The 19,105-nt window shown below is 45.2% G+C and overlaps 1 protein-coding gene across 1 annotated transcript; it reads left to right on the top strand.

Annotated features, from left to right (window-relative positions):
- Positions 1 to 14,674: 14,674 nt before the first annotated feature.
- F5J12DRAFT_907606 (uncharacterized protein) lies at positions 14,675 to 18,751 on the top strand (the record flags this gene model as incomplete). Its single annotated transcript, XM_051748954.1, has 13 exons — positions 14,675 to 14,692; positions 15,657 to 15,875; positions 16,005 to 16,145; positions 16,170 to 16,223; positions 16,374 to 16,469; positions 16,522 to 16,718; positions 16,776 to 16,977; positions 17,031 to 17,191; positions 17,249 to 17,345; positions 17,394 to 17,573; positions 17,660 to 17,842; positions 17,902 to 18,231; positions 18,293 to 18,751. 13 exons carry the CDS (start codon positions 14,675 to 14,677, stop codon positions 18,749 to 18,751), a joined length of 2,337 nt encoding a protein of 778 aa, XP_051595174.1.
- Between the last annotated feature and the right edge of the window lie 354 nt (positions 18,752 to 19,105).

Below are 19,105 nucleotides of genomic sequence, written 5' to 3'. Positions count from 1 at the left end.
GGATGTAAACCTGGTTCTTGTAAAGTAATACTCCACTATCAAATTGCCAATCAGAGAGATGGGACTTGAATGGGAGTGGCATGTTGATATCTTCAATGGCATGAAGTGCCATTTGGATCACAGGGTCTTTCATAGAGGAGGATGTGACCTTTTGAGTTAAGTTTGTATCAATGAGATTGACAAACAGTGTCTGTGGAAGGAGGGTAACTCCTTTGTTGTCTTCATCATCATCAGGAACATGGTCAGGTCAGCATGATAATGCATCAGGGGTGGCCAGGTCTTTTCCTGGGATGTTTTCGAGTTGTAGATCAAAATCTGTGAGATCAAGTAGCCAGCAGGCCTGGCAATGATTCAGGGTTTTGGGGTGCTTTGAAGTAGGTCAAGTTCTTATGGTCTGTGAACACCTTGACTGGAAAAGGAGACCCATGGAAATAGTGTCTCCAAGCTTTTAATCCTTGAATAACCCCAAGCAGTTCTCTGTCATAGATATCATAATTTCTTTCAGTGGGGTTAAATGACTGGGAAAGGAAGGCACAGGGTTGCCACTGGCCATTTGAATCTTCCTGGAGGAGAACCCCTCCAGTTGCATACTTGGACACATCAGTGGTGATTGCGAATGGCCAAGAAGTGTCAGGCATTCAGAGAGTCAGTTGTGCCATGAATATTTTCTTTAGCCTGTCGAAGGTGGTTTGGCATTTCTTTGACCATTCCCAAGTGACCATTTTCTTTGTGAGGTCAATTAGAGGTCAGGCAATGTCCAAGTAGTACAGGACAAATCTTCTGTAGAAGTTCATGAATCCTAAAAAGGACCGTACATCCTTGACCTTCTTTGGGATGGGCCATTCAGTGATGCCTTGAACCTTGATGGGGTCCATGGTGATGGTATTTTCCTTGACAATCATCCCAAGGTATTCAACCTCAGTCAGATCAAAATGACACTTTTCTAACTTGAGAGGAAGTGACAGTTCCTTCATTCATTCAAGAACTCAACAAGTTCTGCATTTATGTTCTTCAGGGTCAGTAGAGAAGATAAGAAGGTCATCCATATAGATGATCAACCATCCTTCAGTGATCATGTCTCAGAACAAGTCATTCATAAAATACTGAAAGGTGGTGGGAGAGTTACACAGCCCAAAGAACATGACAGTTGGTTTGAAAAGCCCTTTGTGCATGATGAATGTGGCTTTCCATTGGTCTCCCTCTTTGATGCGGACATTGTTATAGCCTGACTGAACATCCATCTTTGTAAAGATAGATGCTCCCTTGAGTTTGTCAATGAGATCTGAAATGAGGGGAAGAGGATATGCACCCTTCACAGTGTTTTTATTCAGATATTGGTAGTCTTGGCATGGACAAAGGGAGCCATCTTTCTTTCCTACAAAGAAGAAGGGTGTGGCTTGAGGGGACTTCAAGGGACAGATTTTTCCTTCATGAAGGTTTTCTTCAACAAACTTCTCAGCAGACTCTCTTTTGGAAGGAGAGAGTGGGTATGCTTTAGCCACCTTGGGGATGAAGTCCTCAACAAGGTTGATAGCATGATCATATAGGTTGTGATGGAGGAAGGACTCCATCAGAAGGTTTTTCACAAACCAAGGCAAAGTCTTGGTAGTCTTCTGGAAGGACAGCCTTCAGGTTTCTTCTTGTGTTCCTCTTGGGCCAACTCAGTGGCCATGGTGATCTTTCGAAGAAGACTATTGTTCAGATTAATCTTTTTTGCTTCTTCTACAAGTTTTCCAACCAACATCATGAAATGTGCATGGATGGTTTTGTCTTTGGGTTCTTCATAGTCCATCAACTTGTTTATCCCTTTCTTCTCAGTTGGGGACACAAGATTTACAGTAGATTCTTCAACCACAACAGAGGACATGTTGTGTCTCAGTTCTTTAGACCTATCAGTCTTTTCATTGATAGAGAGTGTTCCCATTCTCCAGTCAATGATGGGGTTATTTTCTTGGAGCCAAGGGAGGCCCAGGATAACATTTTCCATTCCACAATTGATGATGTGGAAGAAGGCTTGATGGATGACCCCCTCAACCTTAAAGTAGAGGGTGGTGGAAAACAGGATCTTTCCTTTGGAGTTTTGGGTTCCATCCATGTTTTTAGTGAGGATGGGTTTGGCAAGTCATTGAGTAGGGATTCGATGTCTCCACACAAATCCCTAATTCGATGCAAGAGATTTCTGCACCAGAATTGACCAGTGCAGTGGTTTTGACAACTTTTTCAGTTCTGTCTGATGCATAGAGGGAAATTGGAATTTGCATAGTACAATCTGGAGTGGAAGATACCAGTACAGGTGCAACAGAAATAGAACTGTCCTTAGTTTCAGGAACATCTGGTGTCAATGCAGAGTTCCCTTTTAAAAATCCGTTCTGAGTGCTCTTGCAAAATTTACAAGAGTGACAGATGGGCCAGCAACTTTTTCTTCATCAGTTGCTTTCTTCAACCTCCACAATTTTGCAGATTTTCTTCACTTTCTTCTGGGGAGTTTTCCCTTTCTCAGGACATTCTTGGGAGAGGTGTCCTTTGTTTCCACAACCAAAACATCTTCCTTCCTTGATGTGATGGTCTCTTTCTTCCTTGGAGAGTCTCACTCCATCCACGTCCATGGTGTTAGGATCTTTTTCTTCAGCAAGGTTGTTCTTAGGATAGAATGGCTTCTTTTCTTTCTTTCTGGAAAGTTCATTTACTTTCCTCCATTTCACATTGAACTTTTGTGCTTGGGTGTACCACTCAGTAATCTTGGTTGGGGTGGTTTCCATCATGTGGATCCTGTTCGTGATGAAGGGCTTGAGTCCTTGTGAGAAGAACTCAATCAATGTGACGTCTTCCATGATGGTCAAGTCAGCAGCAGTGGTTCTGAAATCAGTGATGTACTGTTCCACTGATTCCTTTTGTTTCATGGTGCACAATTTGGTAATAGCAGCACTGGCAGTGTTGGAGGAGGTGAAAGAACTTTTAAAGTCTTTTGTAAAATCAGCAAAGGTGCTGAGACTTGGGGGGTTCTTTTCCAGAGAAGTTTTCTGGAAGGTAGCTGCCCAGGAATGGGCAACACCTTTCTTCATATATGACAAGGTGTAGACAACCTTTTTGGTGTCATTGTCATAAATTTCTTCGTTTACTAAGAGATAGGTCTGTACAGAGTACAGCCAACTCATAGTGTTCTTCTGGTTGCCATCAAAATCAGATGGGGCACCGATCTTCAATTTAGTGGCTTTGGTGGCAACAGCACCAACCATTACCTTTGATGATGAACCAGACATCACATTCAATGGTAGAGGCAGGGGTGTAGGAAAAGTGGTGGTGGGTACTGGTGGGATGGGAGTACTGAGTGTAGTGAGGGACTGGGTAAAGAGGTTTGAGAGGATACCTGAGGTAAATCCTCTATCTGGTTGTTCAGGTTCATTGGAGGAGGTGTTGGTGACAGTGCTCTCCTGTTCTTCATCAGATGACAATTCTTCACAAGTTTGCAATGGCACCCAACATTGATTGTTTCATGGTGGTGCACTAAATAGTGACCAATTTGGCCAAAGGCTAGCAGACTTGAGCTTTTGTTACACTTGACTGAAGTCAAGACATAGGGAGAGCTCAAATGCAAACTATTGGTTTCTACTGAGCAATGGCTGCAGTAACCTCTGTAAATGACAGAGGATTTGGGACAACACCAGTAAGAGTGGTCTGGGTTAGGGACACTGAGGGTGAAGTTCTGAGAATGCTGCATATGATTGAGCAGCTCGAGTCTTGGTTTCCAGGACTTGAGCTGACAGACTAAATACTGTACAAGAAATGGACCATGAGGCATCCATATGTAACAAGGTAGTTGTGCCATTTGTTGGACAATGGCGACATGTGTTCTACACATGTAACAAGAAGGATAATGCTGGTGGTGGAAACAGAGAGCTGTTGGATCAATGAGAAGATGGCTCAGAAAGGAAAAACAGTCCAACAGATCAAACACAAGGTAAATGTAAGAAAGAAAAGAGGAAATAGAGGTGAAACATAACAGAGAGCAACATATGGGACAGCCTGTGGAGGGTAAGGATGCTGCAATGTATAGACAGGCCCATGACCAAGTAAGTATGCTGAGCTACTGTAAGACATGGATGAGCCTGTCCATGGTAGGGTGCACCCCAGTCACAACATCAGGACAGGCCCACCTATTGTATCATGAAGAAGGTTGCAACATATGGACAGGCCCATCCATCATATGCTTTATAGAGCCACAACATAAAGAGGGGCCCCTCTATGATAGATTACAGAGTTGGCAACATATGGAAGGGCCTATCTATGGGATAATATACCCTTGTCACAACATATAGACAGGCCTGTCCATAGCAAGATGTATGCCTGTCACAACATAAAGACAGGCCCATCAGTAATATCATTTACAGGGTCACAACACATGGACAAGCCCATCTAGTAAGATGCACCCCTGCCACAACATAAAGACAGGCCCATCAGTAATATCATTTATAGTGTCACAACATATGTATGGACAGGCCCTTCCATAATATCATTTATACCATCACAACACATGGGGAGGCCCATCCATAGTAAGATGTACCTGTCACAACATAAAGACAGGCCCATCAGTAATATCATTTACAGGGTCACAACACATGGACAGGCCCATCTAGTAAGATGCACCCCTGCCACAACATAAAGACAGGCCCATCAGTATTATCATATATAGTGTCACAACATATGTATGGACAGGCCCTTCCATAATATCATTTATACCATCACAACACATGGGGAGGCCCATCCATAGTAATATGCACCTGTCACAACATAAAGATGGGCCCTTCAATGTATATCATTTACAGCATTGCAACACATGGATGGGCCTGTCTAGTAAGACGCACCCCTGCTGCAACATAAAGATGGGCCCATCAGTAATATCATTTGTACCATCACAACACATGGGCAGGCCCATCCATAGTAAGATGTACCTGTCACAACATAAAGATGGGCCCTTCAATGTATATCATTTACAGCATCACAACACATGGATGGGCCTGTCTAGTAAGATGCACCCATGTCACAACATAAAGACAGGCCTTTCAGCAATATCATTTATATCATCACAACATATGGACAGGCCCATCCAAAGTACAATGTACACACCCTGTTGGTGGAAACTTGCACTTATTCAACTCATATTTTATGTGTGCAAGCCACTTTCCCAGAAATTCCCTTTCCTTTTCTGCAATCTTCATCTCTGCTCCTTCCACTTCCAAGCCTTCTTCTTCAAGCTCTTCTATTGCATCCAGATCCAAGCCATCCACCTTAGTCAATAACACCATCACAGGAACTAAGCAGAAGCTCAGTTACCTTCCCACTATGTCTGGTCAAGAGAATTTACCATGTCCTGTGTCACACTCATTGAAGAACTGCTGCTCAGCAGCAGTTATTGTCCTGCAATTCTCAGTCATGGGGATGCAGAACCTAGATTAATCAGTTGCCTTGACCTGCAGCTACCCACAATGTAGTACCTACCAGATAGCATGAATACACTCCTTCACACTCCTTGCAGCTGCACAGTCAACCACAAAGTTCTTCATGTGGTCATGTTAGATTTGGCAAGTTGCTTGTAGTCTTCGTTCATTAATTGACGCTACTTTTCCTTACCATGGGAAACACTTCCCTGTTTATGGGTCTACAAGACCACAATACTTAGTTGTTCTTGAGCACTGACAATACAGCACGGTGTCACACACCAAAGGTGTTTGGTGAGGTGGACATGGATGTAGCTGATGAATGGAGGTGAAGACCATAGCCCTCATGCGAAGAAGGACAGCCAGCAATGTTGGCAGTCATCCCTCACACAAGAACAGGTTGTCAGTGCCAAAGAAAAAGGAGGAGGCGAGTTAAGTGCCAATAAAATTCTTAAGCGCCCGTGTATGGCATTCTGGTTTTCGACGTATCTCCACCAATTCTGCAGACACCAAAACCATTCCCACACTCGCTTGTAGTGCTCAGCCACGCGATCCTACCTTCCAAGATTGGAAAGGATTTGCACACTCCACACATTTCTACAGCACTCCCTCCAAAAGACACTCATTTTGCTAATTCTTCTGATATGGCTGCCTCCACATCAGTCATTTCGCTTGTCCCCTTTGCTAGGGACCATGGCTACATATATCTACCAGGAGTTCCTACCAGCTTCCATCCTGAAGCGTCCTGGTACATCCCACCCTCATCTGCCCCCTCTCAGCCCATCCAGCTTGGACAGCATGTTCTTTTTGTCAGTATGACCTCCAGGAGGACATTCTTTGGTCGCCTCAGGTCTGTCATTCACTTGGAAAGGTCTTATGTGGTCATTTTAGTCTCTCCAGTCCAAGAAGCATATGGATCCTTCCTCCCTGCCCCCTGCAATGTCTTCATACCAGTCTCATCCATCATTCTTCCAAAATTGTGACAGCTACAGTATAATCTACTGTTCTCCACTCTCCCTGATCGCATCCATGATGAGTATGATGCACATCTTGCCTCCTTGTTGCAAGATACAGCAGAAGATGCTCCCCCTTCATCCTCTCTTCCAACAGAGCCTCATTCATGAAGTTTTTATTTGCTTCACTGAGAGGATGGTTTGGGGGGGAAAGTTGCGATCCTCTATGGTCCTGTCACCCCACAGACCCCCAAAGCTTGACCCCTGTTGACATCTGACTCACCCTGTCTACTTTTGGATGTACTATATTGGCATCAGATCAGCGCTGCCTCTCTGTCATCCCACTTTGGCCTAGAAGCAATCTCTTCAAGATGTGACATGCACAGCCTCCCCCTGATGTGATTCCAGTGCACTTTCTTGGTTCCTGACATTGCTTGACTCATACTTTGACATTCTGGCTGTCTTTGACTCACCTATTGCCAATACTTACCAATCTTTTGACTTTGCTTACTGATTCTTGCCTTTTTGGCTTACTTATCCTTACCAATGCTTACCAATGCTTTCCAAGATGATTACCCATCGCTTACATTCCTTACTCATCAGTTACCAATTGCTTACCAAGTGTTTACACCTTGTTTTCCTATAGGCAACGCCCCTGTACTGTATATAAGTCACTGTACTTAGGTAGCAAAAAAAAGGAGACATCAGAGAGCCCCTCTTGCTCACAATTTATCATCTCTCAGTAAATCATTCATCAGCTTCAATAGTTGAGACTTTATTAAGGGTCTAACTATCATCTACTTCGCTTATCATCATCTATCATCCATATACTTCACTCCAAGCCCTCCCTGAGCTCAGTACAGCTTAGGACATCGAATTAAGTCACCATCCATCCTTCTGTAGGCTGATAGCAGTCTACCCTATCGCTTTCTATCACATTCTTGCTCCCTCTTTGTCAGGAGCACCCCCAACCCTCAGCACTCATCTTTGAGTGTTGTAGCTTGCAAAAACCCTCCCAAAGAACAGGTTCTACTATCTAGGTACCGCATAGGCACACCACCACTTCACTTTCATTGTCTTTTGTGTTGGTTTTTGGTTGGTTTTCACCACTGAACCACACTTTGACTCACAACGGTAACTTTTGTTTTATTGTCTTCAAATGTTTCATACATATAAATTAATGGTACAAGGACTTGCGCTATGACTGTGCTTGTAGTTTCAACACCAGGTTCAACACCCATGTCTCACCCCTTTTGTTTCGTATAGCATACTTAACTCAGCTACTGTAGTAACACCACCTCAGACATTTGCCACTCGCACACTTGACTGAGGTGGGTATAGTGTCTTGTTCCATGTTCATGTACTTCACGCTCACGTCAATACCTTAGATCTCATTATAGGTAATGCAAATATAGACGTTTGCCGCTCGCACACTCGACTGAGATCTCATTATAGATTTCTGTGAGGTTATGAGCCCCGAGCTCTAATAGCCTATAAAACATCTCACCTGAATTTTCAATACTCTCACTGTCACTCATAGCCTTCGACCCCTATGTCAACCACCATTCCCCTCACTACAGACACTCTCCTGGGCAATGTTCTGAAGCTCGACATCATAGGCATGAACTGGGCGATTTTCTCCCTTCGCTTCCAGACTGCCATTGAAGCCAAGGAGCTGTGGGCTCACTTTGATGGCACCTCACCCTGCCCTGCCAGCACGACCTCCACTGATGAGGATGGATATGTGACTGTAATCCCCCCTGATGCTGATGAGCTTGCCACATGGCAGAAAAGTGAGAGTATGGCGAAACATTTACTCACTCAACAAATTCCAGGATTCCACCTGCTCTGCAGGGTACTGCAGCCTCAGAAATGTTGCAGGCATGTGGAGTGAAATTGTCTGTGAGTACACTGAAAAGGGAGCTTATGCTCAGATGGATCTTCGAATGAAGTTCCTGGGCATGCAATGCCCCATCGATGGCGATGTCTGCCAATTCTTGGACGATCTGCATACAAAAAGGGACAAGTTAGCTGCTGTCAGCATACAGATCGAAGAAAAGGATTATCGATCGACTATCATTCAATCCTTACCTAAATACCTTGCCAGCTTCGCATCCAGCCAACCCACAACTGCTCAGTCTGTACAGTCCAACTCAAACCATTGACCCCGAATATCCTTATTTCCCTCATTATCAAGGAGTCAGAACTGACAAAACCGCAAAGAGACATGGCACTCACAGTCATAAACATAGGGCTCGTGAAGGCAACGAAGCCTTGGCCATGACCCCTGGGAATTCCTCCAGTCGCAGGCAAGGAAATTGGAGAGATGGATGATGGGGAGGAAGTTCCACAGGCCCCACTTGTCAGTGCAGCCCTTGCTGGAACTGTGGATCGAGTGAGCATTTCAAATCCAGATGCCCGAAACTTGATAGGTCAGCCAATCATGGTGCAACAGATGACAGTGAAAAGGGACTCAGCTAACACAGCGATTTTCGACTCCGAGGAGGAAGGAGCATTCTCCGTCATCGCTGTGAACGACCTCAATGACGATCTTCCTATCCCTGACCTGCTGAGCGTCTCTGATGATGACGATGAAGAAAGGGCAAACTATGTCCCCACTGAGGAAGACTTGTTCAGCAAAATAGGAGACACTGGAAATGATGGAGATTACCTACCACCTGATCTGGTCAATCTCATGCATGATGGGCCAGTCAGCATGACCACAGTAGAACTCTATGACTCCAGCTCCATGTGGCACATCTCTCCATACAAAGATCGCTTCCTGTCCCTAACTGACATCCCACCCAAAACATTCACAGCTGCTAACAAACAATCCTTTAATGCAACCGCAATCGGTGATTTAATTATCGAGGTCCCAAACAGATGCAATGTAACAAAGTTAAGACTCACCAAAGTCTTATATTCTCCCACAGTGGGTTACACCCTGGTGTCCATTGGACGTCTTGATCAGTTAGGATATTCCATTACCTTCACTGATGGAACCTGTACCATCCGCAGTCCCTGATGATGATGTTATCGGGTGCATACCAAAGACCCAAGCAGGTCTCTACCGAGTCATCCACGATGGTGTGCATGACAGAACAAGTGCAGCAGTTGAGACCGTCACCTGTCATGGAACTCCATCGCAGGATGGGACATATTTCACCCACCATCGCTCGTCACCTGGCTGAGAATGGGCTCATGTCAGGTTTGAAATTCGACCTGTCAAAGGATGAACCTACTTTCTGCGAAGCCTGTGTCTATGCAAAGGCCACTACAAAACCCATTGCCAAGGAGTGCACTGGCAAACGTGCCACAGAGTTCACTGCTGAGGTCCACACTGATGTATGGGGACCAGCTCCTGTTGAAACACTCGGAGGAAGACATTACTACATTACCTTTACAGACGATAAGACTCGCCTCACACACATCCACCTCCTTCACCAGAAAAGCAAAGCCTTCACAGCTTACAAGGACTTCGAGGCCTGGTGTTGCACCCAACACAACGCTGTCAGTCAAAGTCTTGCACTCTGACTGCAGAGGTGAGTATCTAGGAAAAGAGTTCGTCATGCACCTCAAGGAAAGGCAGCACGAAGCAAAAACTTACTGTTCATGACACCCTGCAACACAATGGCATCGCTGAATGCCTCAATCGTACCTTGCTGGAAAAGGTCAGAGCTATGCTGCATGAGAGTGGCTTACCATGCGCCCTATGGGGTGAGGCCATTCATCACGCTGTCTGGTTGAAAAATCGGACACCCACAAAAGTGCTCGAGGGTGGAACCCCTCTCGAAGCTGCTACAGGACAGAAACCTGACCTTAGTTGGGTATGCACATGGGGCTTCGCGTGTATGGGTACAGTACTGAGAGAGGAACCAAACTGGGAGGGCATGTTGTCAAGGGTTGTTGGGTTGGAATTGACGATAACAGCCCCAATGGCTGCCGAGTGTACTGGCCTGAAAAGAAGTCAGTTACAATTGAAAGAAACGTGTATTGGGATCCCTCCTCCACTGAGTCGTTACCTCGTGAGGGGGAGGAAGAAGAAGGGTACTTACCAAATGTGATGTTAATGCCTCCAGCTCCCATCGCAGTGACCAACATGGCCCCATCACTCTCACCTGTTGCTCCAGAATCCATCGCTCCAGACCATCCCATACCCCCATCTCTTCCAGCTGACCCACCCACTGCAAAGCGCATTCGAAAGCCCAGTCAACGACTTGCTGATATCCTCGCTGGTAAAGGCAGTACTAACAGTCATGGTATACCCAACATACCCAAAGGAGTCCAGCTCCCCACCACAGTCGAAGACGAAGCCAATCCCACCAGGCTTGAGGGGGAGGACAGAGCTGCAGCCTTGCTTGCATCCATCATAGACGATCCTGATGATGCCCTTTGCAATATCGACCTTGCTATGGCCATGAACAAAGTCACCACCAAGTCCGAAGCCCTTGAGCCCACCTCACTAGCTGAGGCTCGTCATTGGCCAGATTGGCCACAGTGGGAGGCCAGGATAAGAGAAGAGTTAGCAATGTTACATGTGGCAGGTACTTGGGAACTCGTTGATGCACCTCGTGGTGCCAACATAGTTGGATCCAAATGGGTGTTCCATGCAAAGAAAGACACTGCTGGAAATGTAGTATGGTACAAAGCTCGACTCATCACTCAAGGCTTCTCTCAAGTCAAAGGTGTTGATTATTTTGATACCTTCGCCCCAGTTGCAACGCTTGCATCCATTCGAACCGTCCTTGCCATGGCAGCGCGATCAAACCTAGAACTCCATCAGATTGATATCAAAGGCACATATCTGAATGGCACACTCACCAATGATGAGGTTATCTACATGTGGCAGCCCCCAGGCTTCAAGTCCACTGATCACCCCAATAAAGTCTGTTGCCTCTGAAAGACATTGTATGGTTTGAAGCAGAGTGGCCGTCGCTGGTACCAAAGATTAGTGGAGATCCTCATCGATGAGCTGGGCCTTACCCAGTGCTTGGTCGACCAGGCCATCTATTTCAGACGACACACCACTGGTGAGCTTGTCATCATTGTCATCCATGTTGATGATTGCACCATCGCTGCAATGTCCCTAAATGAGATAGAGGAGCTTAAGTGCAACGTCAGGAAATACGTTGAGATTACCAACCTTGGGGAACTTCACTGGCTGCTGGGCATTGAAGTAACCAGAAATAGAGACGAAACGTACCATCTCCCTGTGCCAATGCCCCTACATCAAGTCCATCATATGACACTTCAGCTTCAATGAGCTCAAGCCCATGTCAAACCTGATGGAACCCAGCACCAGACTGCATTCTGGGCAGTCACCATCAACTGGTGCTGAATTCGCTATGATGCACCACGTACCCTATCGAGAAGCTGTAGGATCGCTCATGTACGCCTCCCTTGCCACTTGTCCCAACATCTCATACACCATAACAACCAGTCTCACATTTCTCAGGGCAACCTTGGAATCACTCATTGGGAAGCTGTAAAGAGAATTTATTGGTACCTTCTCGGGACTGAAGGGCTTGCGACTCACATATGGGGGATCACCAAGTGCATTGACCGGGTACACAGATGCAGATGGCAGTATGGCAGAAGACTGCAGAGTGGTGTCACACACCAAAGGTGTTTGGTGAGGTGGACATGGATGTGGCTGGTGGGTGGAGGTGAAGACCATAGCCCTCATGCGAAGAAGGACAGCCAGCAATGTCAGCAGTCATCCCTCACACAAGAACAGGTTGTCAATGCCAAAGAAAAAGGAGGAGGCAGGTTAAGCAGCCAATAAAATTCTTAAGCGCCCGTGTACGGCATTCTGGTTTTCAATGTATCTCCACCAATTCTGCAGACACCGAAACCATTCCCACACTCGCTTGTAGTGCTCAGCCATGCGATCCTACCTTCCAAGATTGGAAAGGATTTGCACACTCCACACATTTCTACAGCACTCCCTCCAAAAGACTGCTCATTTTCGCTAATTCTTCTGATATGGCTGCCTCCACATCAGTCATTTCGCTTGTCCCCTTTGCTAGGGACCATGGCTACATATATCTACCAGGGGTTCCTACAAGCTTCCGTCCTGAAGCGTCCTGGTACATCCCACCCTCATCTGCCCCCTCTCAGCCCATCCAGCTTGGACAGCATGTTCTTTTTGTCAGTATGACCTCCAGGAGGACATTCTTTGGTCACCTCAGGTCTGTCATTCGCTTGGAAAGGTCTTATGTGGTCATTTCAGTCTCTCCGGTCCAAGAAGCATATGGATCCTTCCTCCCTGCCCCCTGCAATGTCTTCATACCAGTCTCGTCCATCATTCTTCCAAAATTGTGACAGCTACAGTATAATCTACTGTTCTCCACTCTCCCTGATCGCATCCATGATGAGTATGATGCACATCTTGCCTCCTTGTTGCAAGATACAGCAGAAGATGCTCCCCCTTCATCCTCTCTTCCAACAGAGCCTCATTCATGAAGTTTTTATTTGCTTCACTGAGAGGATGGTTTGGGGGGGAAAGTTGCGATCCCCTATGCTCCTGTCACCCCACAGACCCCCAAAGCTTGACCCCTGTTGACATCTGACTCACCCTGTCCGCTTTTGGATGTACTATATTGGCATCAGATCAGCGCTGCCTCTCTGTCATCCCACTTTGGCCTAGAGTGCACTTTCCCAGTTCCTGACATTGCTTGACTCATACTGTGACATTCTGACTGTCTTTGACTCACCTATTGCCAATACTTACCAATCTTTTGACTTTGCTTACTGATTCTTCGCTTTTTGGCTTACTTATCCTTACCAATGCTTACCAATGCTTTCCAAGACAATTACCCATCGCTTACATTCCTTACTCATCAGTTACCAATCGCTTACCAAGTGTTTGCACCTTGTTTTCCATAGGCAACGCCCCTGTATTGTATATAAGTCACTGTACTTAGGTAGCAAAAAAGAAGACATCAGAGAGCCCCTCTTGCTCGCAATTTATCATCTCTCAGTAAATCATTCATCAGCTTCGATAGTTGAGACTTTATTAAGGGTCTAGCTATCATCTACTTCGCTTATTATCATCTATTATCCATATACTTCGCTCCAAGCCCTCCCTGAGCTCAGTACAGCTTAGGACATCGAATTAAGTCACCATCCATCCTTCTGTAGGCTGATAGCAGTCTACCCTATCGCTTTCTATCACATTCTTGCTTCCTCTTTGTCAGGAGCACCCCCAACCCTCAGCACTCATCTTTGAGTGTTGTACAAAGAACAGGTTCTACCATCTGGGTACCACATAGGCACACCACCACTCACTTTCATTGTCTTTTGTGTTGGTTTTGGTTGGTTTTCACCACTGAACCTCACTTTGACTCACAGTGGTCTCAGGGTATGCTTTTCTAATAGACGGTGGAGAGGTGTCGTGGTCTTCTAAAAGACAGGAAATTGTCTCGCTCTCAATGACTGAGAGCAAATATGTGGCAGCCACACATGCAGCCAAGGAGGCCTTGTGGCTTCAGTTGCTCATCAGAGAGCTTTTTCAGCCATTCGTCGAGCCAACCACGTTGTTTTCCAATAATTAATCAGCCATCATGCTCACCAAAGACCACCAGTATCATGCATGCACCAAACACATCAATATCCGTTTTCACTTCATTCGCTGGGTCGTAGAGAATGGCAAAATTCACCTCATATATTGCCTGACCACAGACATGATCACCAATACATTAACAAAGGTGCTGCTGTCTCCGAAGGTGAAGCATTTCATGGTTGAACTTGGCCTACGTCTGACTTGAGGGGGAGTGTTAGATTTGGCAAGTCGCTCGTAGTCTTCATTCATTAATTGACACTACTTTTCCTTACCATGGGAAACACTTCCCGTTTATGGGTCTACAAGACCACAATACTTAGTCATTCTCGAGCACTGACAATACAGCATGGTAACTTTTGTTTTATTGTCTTCAAATGTTTCATATGTATAAATTAATGGTACAAGGACTTGCGCTATGACCATGCTTGTAGTTTCAACACTGGGTTCAACACCCATGTCTCACCCCTTTTGTTTCATATAGCATACTTAACTTGCTACTGTAGTAACACCACCTCAGACATTTGCTGCTCATGCACTCAACTGAGGTGGGTATAGTGTCTTGTTCCATGTTCATGTACTTTGTGCTCATGTCGTTACCTTAGATCTTGTTATAGGTAATGCAAATATAGATGTTTGCCACTCACGCACTCGACTAAGATCTCGTTATAGATTTCTGTGAGGTCAAACTGCTGTGCACTTCCTGCTTTGAACACACAGGAGTCATGGAATACAAAACCCAGGTTGCTCCAAAATACCAACTCATGCTCAATGTTATGATTGTCACAAAAATGTTTAGGGTCATGACAATGATGACAAATTGTAATACACATTATGAAACCCCTCTCCTGCTTAATAATGATCATCATAATGTTCTGGCAATGCAACCGAGATATGATAATCAACAAGTTCCATTATCTTCAGGGTAAGATTGCTGTAAGATCATCACAGTGGCATTGCAACATGGTGGCTTGCACTGCATGTTGTTGGTACATACTTTAATCCTCACGATCCCCTGCCCTTTTTCCTGAACCACTGCAATCCCTTCGTCTTCAGCATTTTGGAAATGGCCCCCATTTGTCATGCAAAATATAACTATTCAGAGAAAACACTTTCAAAAACATCGAAGTGCCAAATCTGCAGAAAACTATTCAAACCTCAGGGCATCAAGAGCCATGTGACACACTGTGTGGCTCATCAAACAAGGGAAATACAATGAATAGATGCTACTAAGGAATATGGGAGGGAAAAGGTGCGAGGTGCATCCAGTTTTTGCTGTGTATCATTCTCAGCTGAGGAATTGAGGGTAGCATTGGTCACATCTGCATACTCGACAGTGCACACACACATCACGCAGGCAGGCCCTTCTCAAGTAGCCCACACGCTTAATGAAGATAATGATGGATTGCCAAGTACATTTCATTCAACCTATGATATACCTGCACTTAAGGCTGTTTTCTTTACAGCTCCCAACATTTCTCACTTGGGATGCATGGATTTTGTTGATCAGGACGTGTGGGAGCCTCATGGAGATCCCACTGCACAAAGTGGTGAGTGCATGAACTCAGCACTACCTGGTTTCCAAGTGTGCCATACTAAGTACATACATGCTTGATATGAATAGATCAATCAAATGTCTCCATGGCAAGTAATGGCAGTGACTGAATGCCATCCCCTGAACAGCCGCCTGCTGACTTCAAGACTGAGTTCCATCCCTGCAGCAATACCCCATCGCTTTTCCAGTCACAAGAAGAATTTGGTCAGTGTGCTACTGCTACGATGGCCCCTGATCCACACCCATGGTGCCCATTTATCAAGGAGGGTGACTACTTGTTTGCTGAAATAGCATTGCAAGTGGGCCTCAATGTGTCACAGATCAATGGGCTGCTTTCCCTCATTTCATGCATCGTCCAAGGAAAGGCAAATGTTACCTTGTGGAATGATGTTGACCTTCAACGTGCATGGGACAGGGTGGCCATGCAGGTGACACTGGTACGTTCTTTCTCTTCATACACCATGAGCTTCTGTGCATTCATCCACAAGCTTCTACTCTAGTTTACACGACACAACATGACTGCACCTTATAAAGGAGAGAACTTAACATTCCCAGTTTATGCATGTTCATTATGGGAGTGGGCTCTTGATCTCTTATTGAACCCCCTCCTTGCATCTCACTTCATCTGGGATGCCCAATGGGTCTTCTGACATAATGGCCATGAGTATGAGAGATTCTACTCAGAACCATGGACTGGTGATCGCTGGTGGGACATTCAAGTATGTTGTAATAACCTGTATACTTTGTATATACCATGTTTAACTTGCACTTGCTTCTAGTCTTGTTTACCTCAGGTTGAAAATGTGGCCCCATCTGCTTTTATCCTATATACCGACTGAACACGTCTAAGTTCCCATGGAACTGTCAAGGGTTATCCTGTCATAGCTCGTTGTGGAAATCTGCCCATGAACATCAGGAATGGAGAGTGCTTTGGTGGTGGATGTGTCATCAGCTGGTTGCCTATTGTAAGTTACTGAGTGCAGGCTTCAGTGTCCTTGCTCATGTATATTATGCAAGGTTCCCGAGTCTGCCAAAGAAGAGGGGAAGACTGGCTACACCAATTACAAACACGTTATTTGGCATGAAGCATTCCTTTGTATCATTGATAGACTTGCCAAACTCTCAAAGCTAGGATACAAATATGAGTGCTATGAGAAGATCACTCAGTGGCTCTTTCCCTTGATTCTCATCTTATCTGCTGATTATGAAGAACAGTAAGTTGAGGGCACTACAAGTGTGCATTGACATACTAATAACTATGTTGACATTAGATGCATGATGAGCCTAATTCGAGGCACGAAGAGTAAACATCCATGCCCAGTTTGTTTGGTTCCCCTTGAGGATTTATCCCAGCTTGCCAAATCATTTCCAACATGTACCATAAGACAGGCAAAAGAAGCCCTCACCATCTATCAGGAAAAGAAGTCAGCCAGTGAACCGATCCTCAAAGCCCTTGGGCTTTGGCCAGTTGCGGTGAGTTTTGTATTTATTAGTGACTCTTGCCAACCACGTAACCAAATCACAAGAACATTTTCTGGAAGGTTGAGAACTCGGAGCCGGAGGAAGCTGTGAGCTTTGACTGCCTCCATGCTCTGCATGATGGTCTTTTTGGGCACCACTTACTCGAAGAACTCAAGATTCTTTTAAGCAAATTACCATGTAAGTATGCAGCACAACTTGAGGAGCAGTATGTACTACCCTCTATTTACTTCGCTAAGACATCCTAATCCTAAATTGAATGCAGGCTTGCAGCATTTCCAAGCTGGCAAGGTTTGGCACACTTCAATGGCATCCTACATGTAAGCTATGCTGATGGGAACAAACTCCAAGATCTCGCACGGGTGAGATTCTTCTTTTGACTTCCTGGTATAAGCTAATGAACTCACAAGCAAACCTTCTATGCTGCTTTGAATATTCTGACAAACGACATAAGCTGTGAAGGCTACCAGCTCCTACAGATGCTCCGCAGCTACTTAGAATTGGACAGTCTCATTGGGCTGGATGTGCACACTGACAAGACCCTTGAATTGATAGAGAGGGAGCAGTTGGTTTTCGGGAGTGAGCTAAAGGTATGTGATATTTCCTTGCTGTTTGAGTTGACTGTTGATCCCCTGCTCTGACCTAGGAGTATGTCTCCCATGTGGCTAATGGTGAGCTAGCAGAACACCTCAAAACGGACTGGAATTTTCCAAAGGTCCATCTTTGGAAACATGTCATGTGGGACATTTGGAATAAAGGAGCAGCCCATAACTACAGCACTCGGCCCAACAAGAAAATGCACAGCTCACTTAAAGATGCATATCAGGACTGCTCAAATGGTAAGGACATTGCCATTCAGGTGCATCCAGCTTCTGCTCTTCTCATCTCACTCAGTCCTGCTGACCTGAAGTCACATAGGTCCTTCATGTCGACCACCACCACTTAGCCATGAAACTAATTAGGAACCAGGTGGATGCTGAAGCCAATCATACACAGCAAGATCATGATGATGATGATATTGACAGCGGGGGTGATGAGGATGTCCTCATGAGTTTCAGTGAGCATGTTAAGCTCGGTTCACTGCAGTCACTGAAGAGCATTCAATCGATCATTCATGATCATGCTTCACAGCAAGAATTCCAAGGTTTCCATCAGAAGTTTACTTGGTTCATCAATCAGTGCCTTCCTATCTACCTCAATCGCAACCAGAATTCTTGGAAAAATATCTCATTTGCCAAAATGTTCCAGGTACATTTCACCATGTTGCATAGTAGTCATTACCCCATCTCACAATGACCTACACATGTAGTTGCAGGAACATGCTTACCTCAAGGTCAATTACAAATCAAGGATGGACTGGTGGCAAGCTACCAACTACCTATGGTGCAACCCTTCGTTCCACGGCAAGCCTCGTTATGACACTGTCCTCTTTCAGCTTTTGCATAGTGAGATTGCTTTTGCTCACTTGGTATTCATGTTTTCATGCAATATTCCTGACTTCAGCACCTATCAATTTGCTCTCATTTGCCCCTATACAGCCAACATCAATGTGGCTCGCAGCTCCTTTGACAATGCCTTCAGGCTCGCACACATTAAAGCACATCCCCACACAGTGTCAATATTCATCCCCATCCAGTCCATTGTTAGGGGAGCGTTGCTGTACCCTGACCCCAAATATAAAGACAAATATTTTGTGGTGGAGCACATCGATGGAGACATGTTTTGTCACGTCAACAAGTGGAACGGGCATCATCTAGACCAGGAGTAAGGAAACGTTATATCATACTTTAGATAGCTGCTCTCTTTTCCTCATACCAATGCTCTGTGCTAGCATATTCTGAATCTCTCACTGGATCTCTAACAATGATACAGTTTATCCTTCAAATTGTTGTCACTATGTTTTGAGTTACTAATTCCGATCTCTTGAGTCATAATATTGCATGTTTACTGACATCATGTCAACTCAATAACATCAAAGTGGCAGTGGCGGTGTGAGTCAAAGTGTGGTTCAGTGGTGAAAACCAACCAAAACCAACACAAAAGACAACAAAAGTGAGTGGTGGTGTGCCTATGCGGTACCTAGATGGTAGAACCTGTTTTTTTTTTTGGGAGGGTTTCTGCG

Source organism: Pisolithus orientalis (assembly GCF_024613125.1).
Source record: "Pisolithus orientalis strain OTSU chromosome Unknown F5J12scaffold_60, whole genome shotgun sequence".
In the NCBI taxonomy this organism is placed as follows: domain Eukaryota; kingdom Fungi; phylum Basidiomycota; class Agaricomycetes; order Boletales; family Pisolithaceae; genus Pisolithus; species Pisolithus orientalis.
Note: the sequence above shows the minus strand (reverse complement) of the source record. Positions and strands in the feature narration are given on the sequence as shown.